The 27,048-nt window shown below is 37.9% G+C and overlaps 1 protein-coding gene across 1 annotated transcript in view; it reads right to left on the bottom strand.

Moving 5' to 3' along the window:
- Positions 1-27,048, bottom strand: part of GALNTL6 (polypeptide N-acetylgalactosaminyltransferase like 6) — a gene marked incomplete at its 5' end in the record, with an annotated part of 337,061 nt that overhangs the window by 13,118 nt on the left and 296,895 nt on the right. Inside the window, 3 exons of the mRNA XM_026075986.1 lie at positions 3,368-3,484; positions 12,288-12,509; positions 25,921-26,028. Of these exons, the coding sequence (XP_025931771.1) occupies positions 3,368-3,484; positions 12,288-12,509; positions 25,921-26,028 (447 nt within the window). The remainder of the gene's footprint in view (positions 1-3,367; positions 3,485-12,287; positions 12,510-25,920; positions 26,029-27,048) is intronic.

Raw genomic sequence — 27,048 nt, 5'->3', positions numbered from 1 at the left:
AGCATGAGGCAGCAATGTGCCCTTGTGGCCAAGAAGGCCAATGGTATCCTGGGGTGCATCAGGAAGAGTGTTGCCAGCAGGTCGAGGGAGGTGATTCTTGCCCTCTACTCAGCCCTGGGGAGGCCACATCTGGAGTACTGCGTTCAGTTCTGGGCTCCCCAGTCCAAGAGAGACATGGCACTACTGGAGAGAGTCCAGCGAAGGGCTACAAAGATGATTAGGGGACTGGAGCATCTCTCTTATGAGGAAAGGCTGAAAGAGCTGGGCCTGTTTAGCCTAGAGAAGAGAAGGCTGAGAGGAGATCTTATCAACGTGTACAAGTATCTGAAGGGAGGGTGTCAAGAGGATGGAGCCAGACTCTTTTCAGTGGTGCCGAGCGACAGGACGCGAGGCAACKGGCACAAACTGAAACACAGGAAGTCCCCTCCGAACATGAGGAAAAACTTTTTCACTGTGAGGGTGACAGAGCACTGGAACAGGTTGCCTGGAGAGGCTGTGGAGTCTCCTTCTCTGGAGATATTCAAAACCCACCTGGATGCAATCCTGTGCAATGTGCTCTAGGTGACTCTGCTTGAGCAGGGGGGTTGGACTAGATGATCTCCRGAGGTCCCTTCCAACCTCAACCATTCTGTGATTCTGTGATTGTCACATTTTTCACATACTGTAATTCCCTATGGAATAGAAATTCTGAGTTTCAGCCAGGCCTAATAGCTAGTTTGTTTCTGAGATTTTGTAATTCTTTCCCTTCGTTCTCAACTGGCATCTTTAAAACCCGTACCTTGCACAAACTCACTCTTCAGATCTATCAGCCAGATGAATGTGTCTCATATCAGGAGTCTGAATACTTGAGTAAATTAATTTTCATTTTGTCTCTAAACCAATCCAGAAACCAAGAGAATATTAAAACTACTAAGACTACGCAAATAACAAGTTGCTCAGCAGTGCAGTGATGGACATTATACCAGATCCTTATATAAAGTTATCTTTCCTCTAAAACTTTTATTCTGTAGGTTTGGAAAATATAGTTCCTTTTTTGGAGAAAATGAAATTATATTATGTTACCCTAGGTTTCTTCTAAAGATTCTCCAATATTTCTCACACAATTTCGAGAATTTACATTGACAGGCAGATAGTAAACTAACAACTCTGTTCCTATCAGTGGAAAGAATAACTTTTGAATGCAGTGTAAGCTCCCGTGGCAAAAAAACAACCAGAATCAAACTCCATTTCATTTTAGCAAAACTGTTTTGAGGGTTAAATAGTGTAATGTACTTGGGGGGGGGGGATTTTTAAAACGATTAATTTTCGTCTACCTCTGTCATATCTGAAAAGCTCCGTTTTTTCTAGTTCTCACGACTGAAAAGCTCCCGGAGTTGCTAATTCATTAACCTGCCTTTGCTGCCTTTGTCTTCAGGTTGTCCGGAGCTGCCCTCTGCTGATTGTTTTCTGAACTACACATTCAAAATAGTAACTTGAAAAGGAGAGAAATGTGTATAAAAGTGGGCAATGAGCTGTGTGATCCTGTGAGGCACTCCCAGCCCCCGCCCCTCTTCAGCAGCCCAGAGAAGGCACCGATCTGTTCAGTAAATTGAATTAAATGGCTTGGCCTGGGTTTTGGCAGTCCTTTCCCAGTGCAACTGTACCACTCTGTTCAGAGAAATGTTCCCTTGCAGTCTTTTGAACAATCTGCTGCAGTGAGAACATACACGCCGCCGTTCCACACTAGCTAGGCAGAAATAATTCACATTGTCTGTGAAGCCCAGATCAAGCAGTTTAGAAGGCACTGGAGCTCTGATTCTCCTCACTGAGGAGCTGGTTGGTTAAACTCCTTTTCTATTAGTTTTAACCCTTTTTGTCATTAGTATAGAACAAGACCTTTGCACTGAATCTGATTTCAAACATATTAATGCACTGGAATACACTAAACCACAGATTCCTTCTTAAAATGCCTCTCCCTTTTCATCCCTTCCCCTTCCTCATAAGAACTTCTTTCTTCAAAGGATATTTCGAGCCTCCTTTTTTTCTGTTTTCCCTCCTAAAATTTTTCTTCTCTCATCTTTTCATCCTATTTTCTTCACTCCTTTCTCTTTCCTCATCTGTCATTCTCAGGATTCCCTCCTTTCCTGATGAGGGTTTGGATCTCTCTGGGTTTGTAGATTTTCAAGCCAGAGGCACCACTGTGATGATCGAGTCTGGACCACACGACTTCCTTCAACTAATTGCTTGAATTACTGGATATCTTTCATAAACAAAACTTGATTATGTTGATCTAATCTCAGCATCCTGCCACTGTGTTGTGTCTTAGCTATGTGAAGAAGCCTTATTTCAGCAACTTTCTTTTCCCTGTATAGGCACTAATCTAAACTGTGACCACCCTTTAGCTTCTTAGTGTCATTCATTTGCACACCTCCCCTTACATTTTCCAGTATCCTCAGAGAATGATTTCTTGACCTCAACACTTCAAATATCCCTCAGCACTCCTGTTTCCTCAGCTTTTAAGCTCTTTATGTGTCATGTATCACAGGTCAATTTTTCTCCTCAGCATTGTGAATTTCTTCTAATCTGGAGCCTTGCCCTGTGGAAGGCACATTCACTAAGATTGCTAATAAATGGTTAGGTTGTGCTTTTTCCTCCTGATTCTCTTTGCCACACGTTGGCCAGACCCACAGCCTGGGAGTCATAGTCTCTTTCCTATGGCATTCACAAGCACTGTGAGTATAAATCAGAGCTCTTTTCTTCCATATTACTGAGAGCTAATATTTTTCTAACAAACTAACTTAGATAAAAGCTTTATTTGAGCCTTCATCATCCCTTGTCTTTCTGAAACCCTTTCTTTCTGGCTTTCACCCTATTTATCTCACTTATATTTATCTTGCATATTCATTTAAAATATAACCACTCAGATATCCTTCTCACCTGTTGATTTCAGTCCTGTATCAGGCCTCTATTTTTGAGCCCTCCCTGCTCATCGTCACTCACTGAACTTATTGAGATGAAAGGATAAAAGGAGACAACCATTAGAGCTTTACACACATAGGTAGTATTTTTAAAATACTTTTGGGAACAACGGAACTGAAATCAATGTGTTTTTGTAACAAAGTAGGGGAAAATGGGGCACCCAAAACCTCTTTGAGTTTTACAATTCCTTTCGGAAATTAAAGAGTATACAGCACAGGCAACAGTTGGAATTTCTGAGGTTATGTTACAGATTACTTTGTAAAAGCTATTAAGATCAGCAGTAGTTCAAAAATAACTTCTACGCCTTGCTTAGCCTTAAGAAAAGGAGGAAACCTCAGGGAAGGGTTTAGAAATTTGAAAAGAGAAGCAACAATTTTACACTGCTTTTCTCTTTTCATTGTTAAAATACCTGTTCATGTGACCATGTCCGTTCTGAGCCATCCTTCACACAAATGTCTAGCCTCAGCTCAGTCCCTGTGGCTCCGTGTTTACTGTCCACACAGAGATTGGCTGCCACGTTTCGAATCTGCAAAACCAAGCAGCAACATTTCACATTAAACCAGGCCGCAGAGTACGGCTTCTGACATTAAGGAGTTAGGAATTTAGCTTTCTCTTATTTTAGTCAGAAATTGAAGGGCTTGAGACTCACCATAAGTTATATAAAACTGGTGGGACTTTTTACATGGCAGAAAACCATGTCCTGAAGCGAGCTATTCTTTTTTTGAACCAGCTTTAAAAGCAGAAAAGTTTGAAATTTTCTGCGTAACAAATGGAGTGTAGCTCCATAAGAAATACTTTCATGCAAAGAAACTAAGAGAAAAAAGTCTGAAAAGTTCAAAGTTTAGTTTGACTGCTTTTCTTCTCCTATCAGAGTAAGTGAGATCAAGTGTATTAAGAGGAAATGATTTCTGTTTGTGTTTCTCTCTGACTAGAGAGCAATATTTATCGAAAGGCAGGCACACCCTCTTCTAATGCTYGTTTTTATTTCAACACGATAATACTGTTGCAGATAAGGTCACAGACCACTGTTTCATGCGCAGAAAATTAAAAAGTTCATAACAAGTTTGTACTGAAACTCTGCTTACCCACAGAGGTTCTGTATGCTGTCTGTATGCCTATGAGCAATCTGCGCGGGAGCTCATTCTTAAAACGGAAATCTCATTTTTGAGACTGAAGCAACTGAGTAATAATTAATCAGTGACTATCAGTCATACCATTTATGCGCCACCAGTGTATACACTGCTGTGTATATTTTTTTGGAAGAATGGATTGAAAAGGAGTGGTGCAGCAAGTGCTAGTGAAAAGAGGAAAATACCAAATTTATTTTGCCATTACATGCGTCTCCTTGAATACCTTAAGTGGGCTGTTTAAAAATCTTTTAGACACCTGTAGAATGAAGAGGATTCCTTAAAAAACTTTCTCTGTCAGTGAGATGCACAGAAACTGAGTAATCAAAGCACAGGTACGTGCATGGAGATGTGCACAAATTCTATATGTATAATATATGTAAAACAGGTGCACATTTTGACATTCTGGCAACTATTTTGATCTTTATTTAAACAAAAAATAAAGGCCAGATGCTGAATGGAGCTACAGCCAAAGTAACATTTGTAATTTTCCATGGAAAATTTTCTAGAAGTCACCATGGTTGCCAAATTAGACAAATGTAAACACTGTCACACTTAAACACTGTATACCTCACAAAAAACAAAGGATGAAAGACTTCTYAGTACAGCACAAAACATTGCAAAAAGGGGCAGTCCTCATGTTTGTCAAACACATGGGAGAGCTACTGTGCTCTTTTTTGAAGCTGGAGGATTGGAATCAAGTCTATATATCATGCTCTAAGAAAGATTTAGACAGATGGGAGAGCAACAGGAACTGGAAAAATTTTAAAAAAAAAATCACCTCCAGGAAAGGTGTTAGGAAGTGTGGTTTTTTAGCCTGGAGAAGAGCAGATTGGGCAAATGGTGCAATTACCAATTTGAGCAATTGGCTCCAAGAACCTTTGAGCCTTCAACACGGCTCAGAGGAGTGTTCTTCTAAGACATTGACAAGCACAGTTCTAGTGTGCTTTTTCTTATTTTTATGCAATAAAAATGCCATAGATGAGGTCAAACACTAGCATTTGCTATGCAGAAACAGATGCAGAAACCCAACACTGAGGCCCACAGTACAAGGAGTCATGTTAACTGAAAAAGGGATAAAAGGTAATCAGTTCTCAACAACCCTGCCTTCATTTCTATATCATCCTGCAAAAAAGACAGGAAAAAATGAGGGGGATAGATTTTAATTTTATATTTTTGAAGTCTTACGTTAAAAATGTACTCCAAGTACCTTTTGTTTAAGAGTGTTCAATCCCTTCTCAATGCACTTAGATTTACATGTATAAATAAAGATTACTGACCTAATGCAAAATTAAATGCTACTTCCTTATCAATCTCTTCAGTTCTGTTCTCAAAGCACATGAACTAACTAAAACAGAGATGCTAATAATTACCATTAATATTTGGGATATATTTATGTGATCCATAATTGTAAAATGACAATGAATACACTACACTTTCACTGAATGCTTTATGGCATTAAAGGGCTTTGTCTAGATGGCATTGCTCTATCCTATTCTCACTCATTTGGGCTATGCAGCAAATTTATCCTATTCACTTCTGGAAAAGATTTTAACTGAAGTTATGCTTAGTTTCTTCATTGCTGAAATCTGCCTCCTGTGCTCTTTATTCCTCTGCTCTTCTCTCTGCTTCTGAAAGGTTTCCTCAAGTTCATTTTTTCTCTGGTTTGTTGCAGCTTACATGTTAACTCATCCTTTTTTTGTCTTTATTCTTCATTTCAGCAGCAGAGGGGTTGTGGTTTTTGTTTTTTCTCTCTCTCTCTTTTTTTTTTTTTTTTTTTKTAATACAGGCATTTCAGTCAAGTCTGTGCTTTTGTTCTCTGGCACTTCTATGTGGCCTTGGCAGTCACTAGAAATTGAACTGAGCCATCAAGCTGTTGCCAGAACCACAGGGAATGTTCTGCTGAACACCGGCACCATATTGCCTCTAAATTTCCTAAGATCCTTTCATGTAAGAAGGAAGGGAAGCAGGAGCACAGCAAGGAGAGGGTTTATTTTGGTTTATACATCAATATGCATTTGAACTTCCTTGTCTCCAGCCACATGGCACAATGGATTTCTATTTTTCAGGTTATGAGTTACAGCTAGCAAAGAAAAAGCTAGAACTCCTAATACACCCCCATTTCCAGCATTTGTATTTTTGCAGTTGTGGAGATTGGGGACAAGCAGGAGAAAGATTTTATCACACATGCAGGTAGGGCATGGAGCTGCTACACACAAAGTTTGTTTGCTCAAACTGAAATACTATCATGTGTATGAAATGCTATCATGTGTCTGAAATGCAGATAAGTGTGTGGGAAAAGCATGTATTCGAGGAGTTTGTGTGGACTAACTGGGATGATTAAAGATGATTTGAAAGGCTGTTTTAGAACTAAACACAGCCTGAAAAAAGCATGGGACACTCTATATGCATGTCACTTTGTACATTAGTTTCTCAAATGCCATCCTAACTCACCTTGGGACACAAATACTAAGACTATGGGCCCTATAATCACTATAGAGAGTTGATGAGGCATAAAAGCACAGAGAACATAAACTCTAGGTTTATTTTCTCCCTCTTCTGTATTGGAGTTGTTAGAGCAAGGACATTTAGGCTCTTTTCAGTGCTGCACCTATACCTGGGAAAAAGGAAAGTCAACTAAGTGAGATTTCTGCTGTTGTAACATCTGACTTATGTGCTTTAAACAAGGCAGCAAGCCATAAAGACATGGGTAAGATAAAATAAAGTAATCTTTGGGTTTTACTAAAAACAGTTAACACATGTTAACTACAGCTTGGTTTCTCTAAGTTAGTCAGCCAGTGTTAAAAAGATTTTTGGCAGAATAGGTGAGGCCTTAAGAAAGAGGTAGCTTAGTTCATGTAAGTGCTCTGCCATGCAAATGCTCTGCTTGAACTACCACTAACAGTACTGAGTGGAGTTGACTGACTCGGTGGATGAGGAACGCAACACCCAATGGAGGGCAGCATCATCTTCAATCACGTCTCCAGAAAACCGTAATACGTATACAAGCATATTTATATCTGTTAGTATTTTGGAGGGGGTTATATTTGTTGAGTTTTGTTTTGCAAGGAAACAAACCAGAGGTTTAGACATTTCGAGGTATCAGGGGGTTTCTTAACTCCCCTCTCTCTGTTCCTTTTACTATCTCCCATCCTCTTCCCCCCCTGCCCCCCAGCCCAATATGATATTTCTCTTTACTACATCAAGATTCCTCTACCAGCTCCTCTCCTCATTCACCACTTCCTTCCTCTTTTACCTATGTCTCAGCTTCTCCCCAATTTCCAGGCCTCAGCCAGATGCTTTGGTTCCAGTATCCTTTTTTTTTTGCTTGCCCATCCACACTGGGTTGATGTTAAAAGCTTTCTAGAGCTAAACAGACATACTGCATTCATCAGCAACACAGCTGAGGCACAAATCAACTGAATTCCATAATCTCTAGTTTCAGAGAAAATCTGAAGAAAGATAAACCTTGCGGTATATTCTAAGCATCAACCAAGCAGGCTGATGTACGTATTTCCAGCAGTAAGTAAAATAGGGAAGTGGAGCTGTACTTACAAATTAATCTGGGGGGAAAAAACACAAAACAGGGGTTCCCAACTGGTGTTTACGTACTGCAGAATAGATTGGCTACCAGATAACTTGACCTTAGGCTAAATTAATGTTGGAATTTTGTAGAAAGCTACCAGCAACATGATTTAATCTGCTCCCCATGGGAGATGCAGGTATGGACAGTCTGCTCCTTACCCTCTCAAAAACTTAGTATTTGTCATTARGCAAATAGCATGTGAATGGGAAAGCAATGGATGTATTGATTACCACGGTAATCTTCTTGTCGGAAAAAACAGAAGTGTTTTGAGGAGAAAAGGGTTAATGGCCATTGATACAACTTGCTTGGATGAATTGTAGGATTTTGGACCATTTTGACAGAAACTATGTAATGACACACACATATGATCCATATTGAAAGGAAAAGAAAACAAAACAATCCCTCAAACACTCTTTAAAAGCAAAGTGAATTTTCCCCCACCTTTTAAGGGAATCTATTTTAGGCTGAAAAAGAAATTACAGAGGGAAATCAAAACTTTCCAGGGTCAGTGGCTATACTAAACAATTCTGGTCTTTGATAATTCTACAACTAAACTAACGTCCCTCACAGGGAAGTGAGGCTTTGCTTCTAGTTCTTGCAAGATTCGTTCATGACAATGCGGGTGATGTCCTGGCTCCAGCAGCACCTGCCCTGCCTGCAGGGGAGCTGCAAGGTCACCCAGAGACACTTACACTGTCCTGATGAGCCCAAGAGGGAGAGGCACTCCCGGGGTCCTGGGATCTGCACTGCATGCACATCACTGCACAAAACCAGCTGTGCCAAAATTCAAAAACTGGGGAAGTGTAGCAATCTAAAGACAACCTTATGTTCAGTATAGTCATCTGTTTCAATGATGAATCCAAAGATGGTGACATGACTGTCCTTATGGTGTCCAATGCAAGAGAGCAACCTGAGATGCACCTTGGTGCTACCAATTTATATAATGTTTTCCATACAGTGTGATTTAGTGCCCCAAATAAGAAGGCAGCTGTAGCTCTTAGAGGATATTAGCAACATTTGCTTATGTTTTGCTGTTTGAGCAGCAGTTAAAGCCAGTTTTACTATGTTGCTTAGTAAAGCAATATATTCTTAAATAACTATAGGGCCATCAAAGTCTACAGATCAAATATGGAAAAATGAGCCACCTTTCCTGTCAACTGCTACGTACTAATTTTTAAAGTATTCATTCTTTGTGTGAGCCATAAAAAGTTGAAGGCAAACACTGCCAGATACCAAACACTGAAGAAACAAGGGACTGCTATTAAATATCATACTGATGCTGATGAAGGAATTTGGATAGCACACAGTCGGGCAGCACTCAGTTTGCACAGGCTGGGGAATAGCTGGTTATATTGCTTTTGCACAACATACACGTGACACTTGATGTGCTCAGACTGATTCATTAAGGGTATGACGATGACACTTTAAAAAAGAAAGTAATCAAAAGAGAAGTTAATGAGTTCTTATGCTTTGATCCTTTTTCTAATGTGCCATTTGATTTAACTTGGGAATATTTCATGTGTGACATTTTCATGTCACTGCTGTAAAACAATTCAATAAAATCCATGAGTTCTGAGTTCTGGACTGAGGAAGGAGTATTTTCAGGTCCAATAGCTTAGCATTGCTGCAGTGACAGAGCGACTTGCTGAACAGTAATTAACTGAAGAACAAGTTCCTGTAATAAGAAACTAAGCCAAGCTCTAAATATTCCCCTTTTGACTCAGGAAAACAAATTAATCTTTTCATATGACCTTGACTATAGGACAAACGAAGCCTAAAATAAATTACAATAGCTGACATGATATGACTGATTTCTTGTAAAGTGTGTTTTCAAAGATATTGTTGGAGGCTGTGATATCAGTGCTATATATGCACACTGGACCACAACTTGTAGATTCATGAGCGCTCCCTAAGAAAACATTATCTGTCCAAATCTCACCTAATCCAGCTATTGTTTTAACTTCCTTCAGCAGGATTTCAAATACACATTACAAATAAATTATTGTGTCTCCGAAAGAGATGGTTGTTATTCTTTTACAACTGGTAACATACTTTCCAATATATTTGTAGGGATAAGAACAAAAACTAACTGAAAATTTTCATTTTTTCCATGTTGAGAGAGGAAACTGTACAGTAATCTCACTCAGACGCAGAAATTATAGTTTCACTAACCTTTATCTGTCTGCATTCACCATTACATTGTCTCACTGCACATATTTCAGACGTTAAAAGGCAGAGCAGAATACTAAGGAAATGTACCGCCTGCCAGCTACAAAGGACAAAAGGCCATGTCTACTGTACTGAAGAAGATTGGGTTTTGTTTTTCAGATTTGCTTCTTTTCCATCAGGAATAGATTTTGTCAAGAAATTTAAAAGACAGGTTTCAAGTAGATGTGTTTGCAAAAAGAAAGGAGTTTTGAACAGACTGTTTCTGAGATGCCTGCTGTTACACCACACACTTTTCCTAGCTCTAGGTGTCAAGATACTGGAGCCAAAGATTGTCTGAGTACCCTCATTGTTTACTCTTTCTCAGACTGGCACGGGCAAGCAGATGTAAAGGCTTTCCAAGTGCAAGCAGAGGGGGTACTAAATAATAGCCAGTCTTGGCACAGACTTGATGGGTATAGTCAGCAAGGTTTCTAGGCTGCTTGATTCTTATAAAGCAATAACACACAGTCTGTTTTCCTCTTTCAGCTTCTAATTATGACAGCCATTGACCTTCAAGTTTGTTCAAGTTCTTTGCAAGTGCCAACAAATTAATTAAAACTTCACAGGAATGTGAGAGTCTCAGGAAAAAACAGAGTAGTAAGACTGAAACTTCTCGTTATTTTAGAGAAAATAAATTTTAGAGGAAACAGAAAGCCTTTGGTCTTCACTTCCTTCCTAAGAACTCAATAGGTCCTTTTAATGTACAAATTAGATGCCACTGCTATGATCGATGATTTACTTTTTAAAAGTCTTACTTTTATGCAGAGTGTATTACTATTTCTGTGAAAATAATTAATAACTGAATCTCAATCTCTTTCACTTAAACCTGGGCAAGGATTGTCCAGCTGACCAGAGAAATTATATATCTCATGATCAGAGCCCTGTGAGGATAGAGATGTATGCATGTAGGAGATGATGAAAGGAGGATCACAGCAGCAGTCACACAACCCTGATCCAGCCTGACTTCTGCTGATAAATTTATGTTACCTCCTAGTATAAATTAATTCCCATAAAGCATAGGCAGCAGTATTAAAGATATAAGAAACATTAACAACAAAGGAAATTCATTATCGCCAAGGAGTAGTGTACAGCAAGGCACATATATATTGAAGTTCTTCTGAACTTCTATAGCTGGTAGCTTGCAAAGAGGAATGAAGGACTGCTACCCCAGGAGTTTACTTTTAAAATCTGGCAATGAGGTAATTTGCTTTTTCTAAGAAGTTCTGGAGAACAGTAAAGGTATCACACAGTGTCTAGAGACCCCCTGCATGGACCATCCTTAACTACTAGGGATATGCAGAGGTCTGAGGGGTCTTACGAAAAGTTTTGGTTAAAGTTTCAACTTCATTCTTTGGTTTCAAGTATGAAAGCTAATTGTCTGAGAGCTTCAAGAACATCTCCAACAAAATCAGAGAAGGCCAGAAATGGCAGTACAGATATTCCTAGGGTTTTTTTTAAAAGCAGCAAAATAAGCTGAAAAAGTAAAGCCTTCTTTATAAATCTTAATGAATCAAGAGGAAAAAGCCCCCTACTTGTCACTTTTAAAATGGAATCAAATAACTGTAGTTCCTAGGGGTTAAAGGCCACTGTGATTTTTCAGCAGGCCTATATAGCATGTCATGTCTCTACACCTTTTGTGTTTTCATTGCTTCTGCACAAAACAAAAACTGTCAAATAAGGTGTGCTACTGCTTTGCTCTTCAGATAAGTCTGAATGCACATCTTCCACCACCTGAGGAGTGTTCCAGCAGCCTGCGTGCTGACCCCACGCTCTTGAATGAGACTCGGATATTTGCTTCCCTTTCCCTGCCCCTCCCTCCCYGTGTCCCCCAAAAGAGAAATTAGATTTGGCTGCTATTGGTAGTCAGCCACAACAGCACCTACCAAACACACAGCCGTCTTTTTTAAAGAAAARTATCCAGATTCTGCTTGTCATACTCGCACGTCTGAGCAAAACTGACCAAACCTAACACCACCTACCCATGCGATAGCTAGCAGCACTCATGAATTGTACTTGTAAGAACAGAAGGAGTTATTTAAGTAGATATGCAAAAAAGATGTGTTGACTTCAGGCCTCCTTTTTGTTAACGAGATTCTCAGTATTTAAAATCATCTTGTAACATGCAATAATTGCTGATACATACTCTTTTCTGTGTTCTTATCCTCATTGTGCCTGCATTTTATGGTCTGTACACACAAAATTGTAATGAATTATAAAAGGGACAGCAGTAATCCTAAGACATGGCAGTTTCTTATTTTAATGGCTGTTCCCAAGATTGCTCCAATCACTATGAACTCCCCTAATAACTCTATTTGTCAGAGGATCCAAATCTAATTTCATAATTTTAATTTCCTGTAATGCAAAATGTTAGACTCATTTAAATTTGATCTAATTTGTATATTCCTCACCTCCCCCCAGGCAGCAGGTGGAGGCTCCACAGGAGGGTAATATTTCGGGACATCCCAAGCCACTGCAGCCATGAACCACTTGAAATCTTTGCATTTAAGGTGCTTGCGAAGTTCCTTCTGAGCAGAGATATCACCAGTTGAGAGATGCCTGTACTCGGGCCGTCGCTGGTAAATGTATTCTGCAAACTCATCCATCCATGTCTCTGCCACACGCTTCAGGTTCTGTGCAGCAGAAAAAGGCAATCATTAATTTTTTCATGCTTTGACTGAATGATATTTCTAATATGGGGAATTAAAAAAAATCTCAGTAGTCCACACAACTTGTAAGCTTAGCTGATTGTGAACTCTGGTATTTGAATTAAATGTAAACCCTTTTGCAATTGAGTCAAGAGTATGACAGAATTAGACTGATGACTTTGTGCGGTTTGTGGTTTTTTAGTACTCTGATGCATTTGGTAAGTGGAGGTTTAATTAATCAGATACAGTAAAGTTTTGGATAATTATTTCAGCTAGAATATTACCGTGATGTTCCCAGGTTTGTTTTTTGGTTTGTTTTTAATTAGTTGGTAGACTACTGTTTTCCACATGTTTTTGATTCATTTGAGTTTTGAGGTTGGAGGTTTGGGTTTGGCTTTTAACCTTTAACATGTATTTTCTTTGGGCTCCCAAGATGCCCTTGATCTTTCACAAGCCACATCCACAAAGACTGTCTTGGTAGAAATGTTTGATTTTCCCCTGTAGCTAACCACAACTAACTAGACATTATTAACATATTCAGCACACGAGAGGAATTCTGACATATCACCATGTATATATGTGCAAATGCCTGCAACTAATAATACTGTGAAAAGCTTGCACAGCATGATAAACTAAAGATTGTAAACTGAGCAACCAAGCCATAATGTTTTTTCCCAAGGCAGTCAAATTGGAAAACCTAACGGTGGTCAGAAGAGGGTGAACTTGTCTCCTGTTCTCCAAAGATGAAAACTGACCATATGAGAATTCTGTTAAAATAAAAATTACTAAAATCAGTCTTGTGACCTTTTCTGGATGCTTTCACATTTCATTCTCCCTTGGCCCCAACCTCTCTCTTTTCTATGTTTGCCATATCCAGTTCAGTCTCTCCAGCTATGCTAATACAACTGACAGAGATGTTAGCAAGAGCTGTCTATGGGATACTAGAGCTTCATGCACACATTTCTAAAGCTAGAATCTCACTGCTTTCTGGGTGAGCTTTCTTCCATGTTGCATAAAAAGAACTATAAAACTATTCCTTTTAACTCTCAAAATCAAGAATTTAGAGTAAGGACTTTGATTGTTCATAAACTTGCAGCATTCAAAATCACTGCTTGGAGTTCCTCAGAAATGATTCTGAGTTACAGTCTTGCTCTCTTTCCCGAACCGGTATGGATCTATTTGAAACCTTTAATATTTTTATTGATTTATAACAACAAGAAGAAGATCCACCTTAYTATTACCCTTCTTTATATAAATTCAGGAGACCATTAGATCTAGATACCTTTAGATAATCATAGATTGTGCTGTTGTATTATAGTTTATTGCTTCTAAAATAAAAGACTATTATGATTAAAAGCTGTCAATACCTGTGCTGTATTTTTTCAATTGTAAACTATAGAGAAACACTGGTAAGTATACACTACCACCATWACAGTGTTGAGCAAACACTACAGAGTATCAAGTATCCTGCTTTCCTGCTGATACTGTAAGACAGGGCCTTCTGTTTGTTGAACATCTTATTTTCCTTCCTGTTCTTTATGCATCATTACATGGGTTTTTGACTAATGCTGGATGTTGAACAGAAACTTTCTTTCAGCTCTTCACAGTGATACCTACGTCCTTTCCTGCTAGTTCACAACCTACTAATGTGCATGAGCAGTTAGAATTATTCCTTCTAATGTCTTTCACTTGGCATTTGAAAGGCATCTGAATTTCAGCTGCCATCACACTGCTCATTCACCTAGCTTTCTACATTTCTGAACCTTCTCCAGTCTTGACTAACCTGTCTTCTTCAAGTTCATTCCTTGTTCCCTTCTCAGTTTTCTTTAGGAATATCTTAGATACTTGCGCTAGAAGAGACATCTGGTTTTCTTGAGGCTAGCCCTCTCCCATGATAACATCAGACAATTCATACCCAAATTTGGGAGTAAGAGATTATATGTACATGTAAGGGGGCAAGCAGTCATGAGCTTGCTCTGTCCCATCCCATAGCTGGTTTTGCACTAGCTTTGGACTGGAAGCTTAGCATAGCAGCAAGTCTGTGCTAACAAAAGCATAGTATGGCTATACAATTCTGAAGCGGAGCTGACCCGAGGCAGAGCAATTCATAGGATAGATATGGCAACTTGTGGCTTTCTGCATTCATCCTAAACACATATATAAGACTATTTCTAATCCATGAATCTCAGTTCTGGCTTATATCTCACATAAAATTTATTTTGTTATCATTTTATGAGAAACAGAATTATCCATTTGCCTGTGTAAGAATTTACTCAAATTATAATTAATTAACTTAATTTACAAAATTATAAAGTAAAAAGACTTTTAAGTAAGAATCCTAGATAGCTAAGACCCAAGAGATATATTTTATAGTTGCTTTTAGTCATGCAGTCTAAACAGAAGGCAAACTTTTCTGTATTTTTGTTTGCTTTTAAAATTCCTCCTGCAACTTAATTCACACAAATTTATATGCAGATGTCATAGTTAAGTATGGGCTTAGTCTATTCTGCACTTCTCCAGCTGCCCAATAACCTCTTATCCCAGCAATAAAGCAACACCTCACTGGATGACATTGAGACACTAGGGGATTCTTATTGCTTTGTTTGTAAAAACAAGATCATCAAGTTTTGTAATATTCTTTTTATAGAACGCTAACTGCAAAATGTTGAGATTTGCTCTGTAATAAGCTAGAGGACAATATACATCTGATTATCAGCAACATAAGGTAATGTTTCTTCTTAGAACATTCTCTGCATATAAGTAAGCCTGATTCTTACTATGATGTGCTTTCAAGATTCATTTGAAAATTCCTTTCCTGAATTTTATTAATCTGCACAAACTAAATGTCTCTGAACTAATAAAGCTTATCTGAATACAAAGACAGCAAGATACAGAACAAATGAAGTACATTCAGCTGACACTGCAAGATACATTACTATGCACTTTGTCCCTATGAAGTAAATAAATTAAAATCTGCAAGGATAAAGCAAGTGCAATTAAAATCACAACACTTATGTCCCCATTTCAAAATGACTTACTCCTCACATACATAAGGTTGACCTTTGTTGTAATTTCATGAAAACCTAAATTACTTTACTTCACGTGAAATTAGAATTCAAGAATAAAGGAATGGGGTAGGACAAGGAAAACCAGACCAAATTCAGGAACATCTACATGACAATCTCACCTTTCTGGTATAAATCCTATAATGCAAAAATACCCTGACAAGTGAAAATATTATGTGACGAAACTTTGTAGATAAGGCCAAAATATGATTTAAGTGCATTAAACCAGGAAGCCAAAATCATGAACACAGGTGTAATCTTTCTAGCATATTTTCCACTCGTATATGCTGTACACCTCATTTATTACAATGAAAATACAATTTAAGCCTATAAGTATGATACTATTTTGGTAATCACTTTATCTAACAGTGTTATTTTCATACTAAGAAACCATACAGTAAAAAGAACCTTATAGTAGAAGAACAGTAAAATAATTTCCTTAGGAAAGAAAAATTATAAGTAACTCCAGCAGAGACTTACCTCCTCAATATTAAGAGTAGACTCTGCTAGAGTTTTCCCTTCAGTTATTTGGCTAATCCAAAAAAAAAAAAATGCATTCCTCCTTACATGATTAGAACTGAATAAAACAGGAGTCCAACAGAAATACTTCATATTGTTATATCTGGTCATTAGTTCAAAATTCTCATTCACCAGTCAAAAGCTCTTTGTTTTCCAATGAGTCCTCTATCACTGTTTTTCTGGTAGAAACCCTTCAAAACATTGCATTTACAAAAAAAAGTACAGTCCTCCCCCACCATTCCCCAAGTATCAGCCAAAACTCATTAGCCAAATTTGTTTAAAACTTTATCCCTCAGTTCTTCCAAAACCATTCTCTCCATTATATGCTAAAAATCTTCCAAAGCCTTGTTGCATCTCTTAAAGAGCCTATATATGTTTAGTATATTTTTATATTGCCATCATAAGCTGAGCCTATGTGAGGCAGCCCTTTGAATTTTAAGTTTCCCTTTTAAAAATACAAACTCTTGATTGGCTAGCTCTAAATCTCCAAACTGTTTATGTACATGACTATAAGAAACTCTATCATGCATTAGCAGGAAGCTCTCTCTGAAGTTGTCAGTTACAAGTAAGCACTCAGCTTCCACATGTTTTAATCTAAATGAGGTTTGTTGACCTAAGTTATCTTGGTTTTATTATCCTTATTATTGCTACACAGGCTGATATTTTGCCTTAATAATTACCACACTTCCTTTTAGAATATTCATGTTCAGACCAATAGTGAAAAACTTTAAATTGCAATTAATCCTCATACTTGAACTGAATGCAGTCAGATAGAATTGCATTCCAGAAAGCTAATCAGTTGCAACCTTGCAAGTAAAACAACTGCAAACATCTCATACATTACTATTTGGAATATGTTTACTTAGCATGTTCCTGGAGCAAAAATACATGCTTTCCAAGAGGAACGAGCTCCAGTAAGTTGCAGATCCCAGTTCTCTTGCTGTCTATCATGAAAAGTAGCTTGGCGTTATGTGAAGAACCTCCTAGAAATGTAACTCTTCTCTGTCACATATGTCAGTGAGCTTCTGGTCCTTTACTCACCTTATCACCAACAATAAGAGGGACACAATGTAAACGAGAGAGCTCATCGCTGAACACTTGAAGGCCTACTGATTGAGTCACTTACTGTAATATAAGGGATGTGATTTCAAGCCCTTTACAAGTCTCCTGGAATTGCCTTTCCCACAATCTGGGTGAATGCTCTACGTTGTGGAGAAAGGAGGACTGTCACTTCCTCTATGCCTGAGCCTCATGCAGGGTTGGATGCAATCTGAGCAAGTCAATGTATTAAGCCCTCACAAGTGAGATATGTATGGGAATGAATATCTACCAAATCCTAACAGGGTCAAATGGTAAAATAGAGGCTAAGAGGTTTGACTCTGTTAGGACTTTGCCACATATGTGTGTATACTGCTGCAGAAACTCAGAGATCAAAGGACTTTAAGAGTCTAGCAGATTAGGCAGCATTTTGTGAATGTCTTACAGCATCATTTAAGCACTCTAGTCTCCCAGCGAAGCTAATCTACAAAGAATTTAGAACAACCAAAATAAGAGTTGGATTTCAATCTTTCAGATTTCTGTCTCTGATACTCTTTGTTTAATCTTTAAAGAAGACTCCATTAAGTTCCATTTTCTCAAATGGCATCGAATATCTTTATCAAAATAAGAATCAGTTTTGGGGTGTCTTTGGGGTAGATCACACTGGCTCCGATTCTTTTACTTCAGTTTGAGCACCTCATCTAAATGCATACAAAAAGTCAAAATGAAATAAGTGTCTTTGGACTGCAGCTGAAAAACTACTGTAGCTTGGCTCAGTTGTCAAACTAATTTTACAGGTGTCCACATTTATAAAGCTGGACTTTTAATAGAAAAAGGAAAAATAGAAAGAAAAATTAAATAGGAGAGGTTAAATGAAAAACAATTCAATATTAATGAGTTGAATGAACACATATACATGAACTGACACACAATGCGAGGAAGTCATAGGGACATTAGATGGACATCCGAGGAGTTTCTCAGGACCTATCCATGACAGACCAATGATAACTGGTTCTCTCTACTTGCCATATTCAATGAAATTTGCTGAATGAGGAAGAATAAAACCCAATGATGTTTCAGTATATGCATATTTCTATATGGAAGGTTGTGACAGCTGTCACCAAGAAGCTGTGAGATGCATGCAAAAGTGATGGCAACCCCAGTATGACTGACTCATCAGCTGTATCAGTTGCCCCATGTACGCATTCTCAATTTAATTAACTTTTGTGACACTGGTACAACTTTAATAGGATCTCTGGAAATCCTTTTGGACAAGTTTGCTTTAAGTTTGTAGGAATTCCCACAGTTAAGACTGTGACTTTGTTTTGTGCTTTCATTCAGCAACATTCCTAGCAAGACAGGAAATTAAAATGCCACAAATATCTTCCCTAGAAATATCTGGACTTCAATAAAAGAGTTAAAATCAATTTGAATTTTTCTTGACTGGAGAAAAAGAGAGATAAATGAGGACTTCTCCACTTGCTATTTTTTCATGGACCATTTTGTCCTTTTCACTTCCTTCGGTGAGTAGGGAAGATTCATCTCTTCGATCAAGTAACTGTCCCTCTTTTTTAAGTATGTTTAGTGAGATCGTCTGCCATTTTCAAGGGACATGCTATTATTCAAACAAGCCCACTGAGAAGGCGGCCAGGGAATGGAAAAATGGACTAAAACAGGGACAGATTCATAAATATTCCTTCTAAGCAAAGTTTAACTAGATTGGCCCCAACAGGTAGAGAGTAGTTCCCTGTTTTAGAAATGTGGCTCATGCGCTGGCTAGGAATGACAGCATTTATATGAAAGATACCTAGCTATATACTATTCCACATTGGAAATTTGCATAATTTCATCCTTTCCATCATTACCAACTTTTACTCTAAATGCAATAGCTAAATTACCATAAAAATGTAATGTCTATTTTCAGTTTCTCCGAATGTTATAAAGTAGATTTTTTTAATCCAGTGGCACTATAGCAGTACAACAGTTTTATTATTTGTTTCGCTTCACCTGCATAACCTGTTCTTTCCTCTTTTGTACCTATCTCATTCTTTGCATCAGGAAAACCCTGACCCCAGTTCACAGATTTTGTCAACATTAAACAACTAGCGGAACATTTGGATCCTGCAACAAGTTCCTGTTGTTGGATGTTCAATCTGAACATTTTCCAGGAAACTGGATGCCATCAGCAGACACAGACCTAGCTGGTGTAATCTTATTTGTCACAGTAGTCTTTTCTTTCATTGGCCAAGATATCTAAAATTACATTCAATCACACCAATCAAATATGAGTCACCACAGTATGTCTAAGTGATTCTTTGCAGGTCTTTGCAAAGGTATTTCAGTTCTGAAATATAAGAGAGGGTCTGACTGAGCACAGAGTTGTTGCTGCTACAAAATGGGTGCCCTGTTTCCTTCTGGAAGCAGCTGTATTTCATTTGGCTGGAATGAATAATATACAGCCCTGCGTAAAAAGGACTTAAGAAGTGCATTGGGATCCATCCAGCCAAGACAACTATACTTTATGCTCCCCTGGAAAACAGGTAGCATAATGTCACAATAAATCACCAYAGAGGAAGGGGAGCAATGTTTGAGTGGAGGAACCCATCCAACAAGTGTGGATTACTATGACAGAGGCAACAACATACAAAACTCCACAGCACTAACAGGGAGAAAGACAATACCCTACATTTCAGGCAAACATCCTTCCTTAGGTGTCAGAACACAACCATTTCTCATTTCCATACATGTCTACATGAAAGTGAAACCACAGGAGTGTTCTCCTGGATGCTAATTATAGATTTGTGACACGCAGGTCTGAATATTTAAACTGTCCACATCAGATAAGTCTAAATGGGGGTTTTCATCCTTTTCCCTTCTTGCCTAACTTCCTTTTATCTTTAGGATTAGGCTACTGTTTTCCAATCTTTCCCCCATCTTGGGTTTCTTCTCTTGGTTCTTTTCACTTAACCAGGATTAAACCTTCTCAGATTTCTTTCCAGAAATGGTTTTTATTTGTGTGAAAAAGCAACCAAATAAACAGATGCCTGCAGGTATAAAAGAAATGCTTCTCACAGTATGCTAACTAGGTGACAAGGCTGGTGGTGTATATAAATAGCTCTTGTGAGAGTTAGCACAGAACAGCTGGCAGAGAAGAGAAAGTCTATTTGTTTTCAGCCTGTAATCTGCAAATACCTTGAACTGAAATTCCACAGATGTTACCTAAAAACAGCCAAGACTTCAATTTTCTGTATAGAGGCTCCTACCTCCACTGCAAAATTTTAAAGATCTACAAATTGCAAAAGAATTACAAACTGCTGACTAAAGGATACATCTGCATTGCTCATTGGGGAAAGGATTAAGGCCATGACTTGAGACGAGGCTTTGGGGCTTTGTGGGCAGTGAGTTCTTGGCGTGGATGCAGGGATTGGCATGGTGTGCCATGAGGATGCTTCCTGCCCCAACCTGACTCCATGGCTGCAGGCCCCTGTGGCCTGCTTATAGGGTAGTCACGGGGAGGGAGGGAGGGAGGTCAGAGTACAGCATGTCCTCATGGCCCCTCTGGAGATTACTGTTTTAGAGGGGGATAAATATAGCCACAGATGTTCCCTGTGAACAAAAATCACTTTATCTCATAGCTTTATTATTTGTATATGGAACTGCCAACTATTGGTTAAGACTTGTATTTACTTACATGTGCCTACTGTTATTCATGCTTTTTGCAAATAAGAAGCATATATGCATTTTACAGTCCACCCAGTCAACCCAGGTAGGAAAACATTTATTTCCTACCCACTACTCAGCAGAAAGCAGAGTGACAGTGTAACAACATCTCTGCAAATTTGTTGACTAGTGCGATGATCACCTTACAGACTCATACTGTGGGCACATTTAGACTAGAGCTCACCTGAGCAGTTAAGCCTGGAAGAGAGTTCAGGGATCTGACTCCAAATCCATTTATTAAGCTACTTAACTTGGGTTCCATTGCTAGTTTGTTGAATGAATCCTGGGAAGTAGTTACCATCACTTTGATGCTGTTGTTACCCAGAAACATCGAATTCTCTGTCTTCTTTGCATTTCTTTCAGATAGCTAATTGTTAAACTGCCTGTCCGATTGCATTTATTATCTTAAAAACAAAACATTTATCCAGATTGAAGAAAACATTAAATTAGCATTTTTTAAAGTTACTTTGCCTTCTTGTATTCAAGGATTAGTAGATATGACTTGAAACTTTTTTTCTAAGTGCTCTGTTTGAGATCTTAATTTAATTAATTTAATGATGAATTCATAAATCCGCTAAATTAAAGAAACATAGAATGTAAATTTAAAATTGCATTGAATAACTATCATCATTATAATACATTATAATTGTGCTGTTGCAAGAAGGTAATTCTTGCTTGATTCATAAATTATTTGCTTATTCCAAGCTGATGTTTCAGTTGCTTATTGTGATTGCTGAATCATAACTGAATTTGTGCTACAGCCTTTTGTGCTAAAAGGGTGATTGCAAAAGTATCAGCATGGTCCCTTTAACAGCACACCATGTCTATCACTTTGTATTGTGGTCACTAGAAAATATGAGTCTTATGAACTTACTTTACCTAACTGATTCTCCTTGGTTCTGTAACTTGACTGGAAACTGAAAAGAGAAATGTTCAAGTGCTGTTTTAAGAAAACCCAAACACCACTTGCAGCTGGAAAAAAAAAAAAAAAGCAGTCTTAACATTGAAGGAAGCTCTGTCAAAAATGCAAATGTGGTCATAGCACCAGATGGTGCAGCTACAGTAATTTTATTTAAAGATCCCTTTTGAAGCCACAGGAAAAGGCTGAGCAAATGGTTCAGGTGGGAATCTGAACCCACCTTTATCAGCTGAATTCCTGAACCCAAACTCTTGCAAGTTCCAATTCAGCAACACAGTGTAATGAGGCAAGTGTCATCATGCTTGTGCCTGCTGGGTCAGAGGATCACTGGGCTCTGGGATCCCAAGTCCTGGAGTGCAGGGAGGAATTCAAGTTAAGATTAGGATTCACCATGCTGCTGGGTTAGCATCCAAATGTGAACTTCACTGGGTTTGCCCTTTCCTGTCTTCAGAAAGGGCTAACACTCTAATGTTCTGTAGTAATTGCTAAAAATCTCTGAAAAATACCTGCAAATGAAAGAAACTTCTGTAGACATATATTGAAATTCTGACTTTATCTCTGCATATCCTATGGAACAGTGAGCTTTTATTGATAGACTTTTTACGGTGTTTACAGAATCATGAATAGAAAAAAATCCCCCCCAAATAGGGAGCTAAATAAATAATAAACTGGGATATATCTGCAAGAAATTGCTAGTCATATTTTAAAGTCTATTTTATTAGATAACTAAGACAAAATGGCATAGCTAGAATTCTAAAAAATGAAGCATCTCTCAAAAATACCAAAGCTACTAAAACAATCCAGTAAAACAATCCAGAACTTCTTAATGGGGCAGCATCTTGCATAGGATTTTAAGATTTGGGGACTCACTCTTTATATATATGTTTTACCAAAAACAAACAGACCAAAATAGTTATTAGTAGCTGCAGTTTTGTGCAGAGGTTGACAGGTAGGGAATGAATGATAATTATGTGGTGCTTCCTCATTACAATGTAGAATGACTGTTGACATCTGTATGCTCATTAATCTTGCTTTATGTGCAATTACCTGTAAATTGGGCATTGACTGCATTTGGCAAGCAGCAACTTCCTGAGACATCTCCAGAAATTTTTTCAGCTGTATGTCCTTTGTTTCTCATGGTCTGTTTTATAAATCTATTATGGATTTTTTCAGTTTGCTTTACTTTTGTTCTGTACCGCTGAACAGTTTTACTGGCAGAGCATTTTATACATGGATGTCTTTCAATTTATGGTGTAAGTGTCAGCAAAAAATATGTCTGGGCCTTGCAGGTCATGACTGGCAGATGAGAAGGTAAAAAATATGATAATAAGGACACAGAAAATCGATGTCATGATACACTTTAATGTGTGTGGTACAGTAACGGTTATTTAGTGATAGGGGAGGCTGAGCAGGCTTAAAGTCTCTTGCTTTATAAAGCATATATGATCCTCACGCCTGGTCACAGCTCTTTAAAAAGTTATCTAGATTGGTCAAGGATTATGTAGCTAGTTGAAATTGTGTTGCGCCTTGCCAGTATAAGATGTAGATAGGTGAAATCCCAAGGGAAGGGATGGTAAAATGATCACTTTAAGCAATATTTATTATGGGCAATCCCATGAGTTGCCTAAAGCATATCAGTGGTTGAAACAGCTTGAAAGAGATCAATTGGACTATGCCTGAAATTGCCTAGAAGCTCCATTGTCTTCCTAACTTCAGTCTCCACATCCCTTGTGCTAATGTTTTGAGGGACAGGATGAGGAAATCTGTGACTCTAATGTAGTATCTGCACCAGGGGAAATTCTTCCTTGACTAATAATTGACTAATAAATGACTGCAATCATTTACACAGCCACTGCTGGGCTTCCTGGGGCCCATTCCTTTGCGCACTGCATCTCCAGCATCCTCCTTCATATAGCAGAGGATGCAAAAGGACTTAGGAAAAAGTTCTGTGGAGCTGAAATTGTATTCCAATTGTTTTCAACAAACACAGATAATACTCTCAGATATTCTCAAATATGTTATTYATTATATTACTAAACTGGAGGAAAGTTTAAAATAAAGTTCACATAAAGGTTAAAATATAATTTTTGGAGGCTACAACACAATATTTCGAGGATAACCCAAATATAGCTGCAAAATCCAGGCCATTTATGTTTATACTGCCATAGTATTATTTTGGCTAACAGCTCCATCTGGGTCAGTTTATTCAGAACCAGAAGTGGTCTCTATCAAAGGGATTGTCTATTCATGAAGATGAATATATCCTTGCTTTTTCTTTTATGGCTTGGATCAGAGAAAGGGAATGTTTTTAGGCTTAAAGTTACACATAGAGTTTTACAGTTCCATGACCGAAATCTCCTCTTTGGCTCATGAAGTTATGATGACAGCCACAAACACTAAAACAGACAGAAGATCTAATCTTGTGCTTTTGGCACCCTTGAAGCAACACATCTTAAGAGCAACATTTTGTTTTAGAATAACCTGCTAGAAAAAAGTTCAAATTCTCTTTCAAACAATGTTAATATATACCAGAATTTCCCTAAGCATCAGCTACGTTTTGGACCCTGGCAACACAGAAAGATGATCCATTACTTGAACAAGAAAGATAACACCCGCCCTATCAGCACACTAGCTCTTTTCCCATAAGGTATTGGACAGTCAGTTTGTGCATGGGCAGAGATTTCATTCTCATAATAGGGAAAATTTTTATTGTAATACTTCACAAGTGATTTTTTGAAAGCAAGCTAAAATAAATAAAGTATGTGGAGGCTGGGAGGTAACTGATGGCTGTAGGTTCTCACAGTGCTTCCATGAAAGCTAGTTCAGTGTTGAACTGTATGAGATGCTAATAGCCCAAGTAGAAATGACAGTATTTTGCTCCTACTGGTAAAGCACAAGACAGCATATTCTCTAATAAGATACTTTGTTCTGTAATGGGGAAAAAAAGAGACTGAGGTTCAGATTTCTTATTTCAAGTTATATGTGCTTTTTGCTGGAGGAATCCCATGAATGAAGCAAGTTATTTCAACCAATGCAGGAATCTGGATGGGAAATTTTAAGAGACTACATATAACTATATTAGGTGAAGATTTTGATTTCACAATTTAGTCAAAACACTTCCTGTCACTAACATTAATAACAACACTAATCCCATTACTCTATCATATGCCCCACTGCCTGCACAGATGTTCTTTTAAAGCAAAACCTTTTCTCTCTCTCAGCACAGAACACCTCTTTCCTCTTTCTTGTGCTGTAGAATTATTACAGCAAGCCTTGTCCCACATTGACGAAACCAAGAATATCTACCCCTTAAAGCAAGAAATTTATTCTTTTATTCATACCACATTTTTGTTATTAAGAAAAAATATGATTCATAAAATACTACCCTATGGCAATATGCAGACTCCAATATTAATGTCATTTTATTTAAAAAAATCCTCTAAAATAGAAAAGATTAAAATCAAGAATGAATAAATACTAGTATCTGCCTGGAAGCTAAATCTGTGCCCTTTGTTTCCTATCTTTTGCCATCCCATGAACATCTCCAGAAAGTTATAGAACATTTTCTTTTGAGCAAAAAAACCCTCATGGATATGAATGTGTTCAGTAGTCTCTGAGAAATRTCTGGAGGTCTCGTAATTTTTCAGTCACACAGTACCAAGTTGGCTGTATTCCATAACGAGGTTTTATACAATAATTAGACAGTCAATCAAATCACAGTTACTCAGTTCTTTTGCCTCAAAAAACATTCCTTTTGCAAGTTTCTGCCTGCTTTGCTGACTGATCAGAAAATGAACATTCAGATTTGTGTTGCTTGTAAAAACTATGACTGACAACACTATGCAATTCAAGAACCATAAGCCTAAGGTTATTCCTACGTTCTTTTGAATTAGTATAAAATACACTTCTGTGCTGAAATCTCTAACCCTGTATTTTTACTCTGTCATTTTATTCTTGGAAATGTTATCTCTGGAAGGCAGCATAACTGCAGCAATTGTACATCCTATTCCAGAAAAATAAAGAAACATTCATTTTACTTTATAATGTTTTACTGTCAGATGCAGAAACTAGTTCACAGGGAATTAAGAGACTGATGATGAATGAAAATGCAAACTAGCAAGACCCAATTACTCACTCGTGCTAGGCTGGTTCCAGAGGGAACTTTATAAGGAACGTACTTCCTGTAGATATGCCCAACTCTAGAACATGGAACATCAAACATGCCACCTCCACACATCCACACCTGAAAAGGAAACAGAAAACAAATTAAAGAATGATTCCTGGAAATAAATGGGGCAAAAAGGCATTCTAAATAATGGGATATGTGAAAACCACACACCATTCTGTACTCACTCCTCATAGTCATAGTGGTGGYTTTCTGTACATACTCAATAGCTGGGATTAGATAATGTCGCACACTGTTCTTTGCTACCTGGGAACTCACTTTGCAAAAGCAGCAGACATTCAAAATAAAATCATAAAACCTATTTAATAGGTTAACCAACAGCCCTCCTGCATCACAACCAAGATATCTTTGTGTCAAAGACAAAAAACTGTTTAAAACATATGGAAGGATTGTTCAAAACATATAGAAGTAAATCAGAAGTAAAAACAGAGATATTCTAAAACACTTGGCTTATAAATTGTACTGAATAGTGAATATGGAGCTCAAGTATAATGATGTTCTTCATTTTTCTAAAGAAAAAAGGAACAAAATAAATCTATTTCCTGCTGATCAAATTCATGCAGACAGAAAAAGAAAGACATGCCACAAAGTTTTATCATTAATACTTTTAATATTTAAACAAATGGAATCATCTGGAGTATATTTCTTTGATGCTTAAGGTCTGAACAACCAAAACTCTACCCAAAATTTATGGGAGCTGCAAGGAGCTGGCAGCTCTAAAAATCAAGCTGTATGATGATGGGTAGCAAGTATGGAATTCTTCACAACTTTTAGTGTGACTAGTCTTAACTATATATGTGAAAGCAAGGTTGCATGTCATGTCAGAGGAGCTATGGAAATCAGGCCAGTAACACCTACAGGTATAATTTTGTATGCTTTGGCGATACAAAGCCACTGAAGTCTAACATGGCGATTAGAATATGTATCTAAGCACCCTCTCAAGTCACCAGTATCATGATCCACCCGCCCCAAATATTGCAATACTGAATAGATGTGGCAGTAGCATACCTCAAACATCTTTCGTGATTGTTCTTGAGATAATAACACACAAACAAAGAGTAAAAGATGTATTTAAAT

The sequence above is a fragment of the Apteryx rowi genome, unplaced genomic scaffold (genome assembly GCF_003343035.1).
Source record: "Apteryx rowi isolate R43461 unplaced genomic scaffold, aptRow1 scaffold_419, whole genome shotgun sequence".
Taxonomy (NCBI): Eukaryota; Metazoa; Chordata; class Aves; order Apterygiformes; family Apterygidae; genus Apteryx; species Apteryx rowi.
Note: the sequence above shows the minus strand (reverse complement) of the source record. Positions and strands in the feature narration are given on the sequence as shown.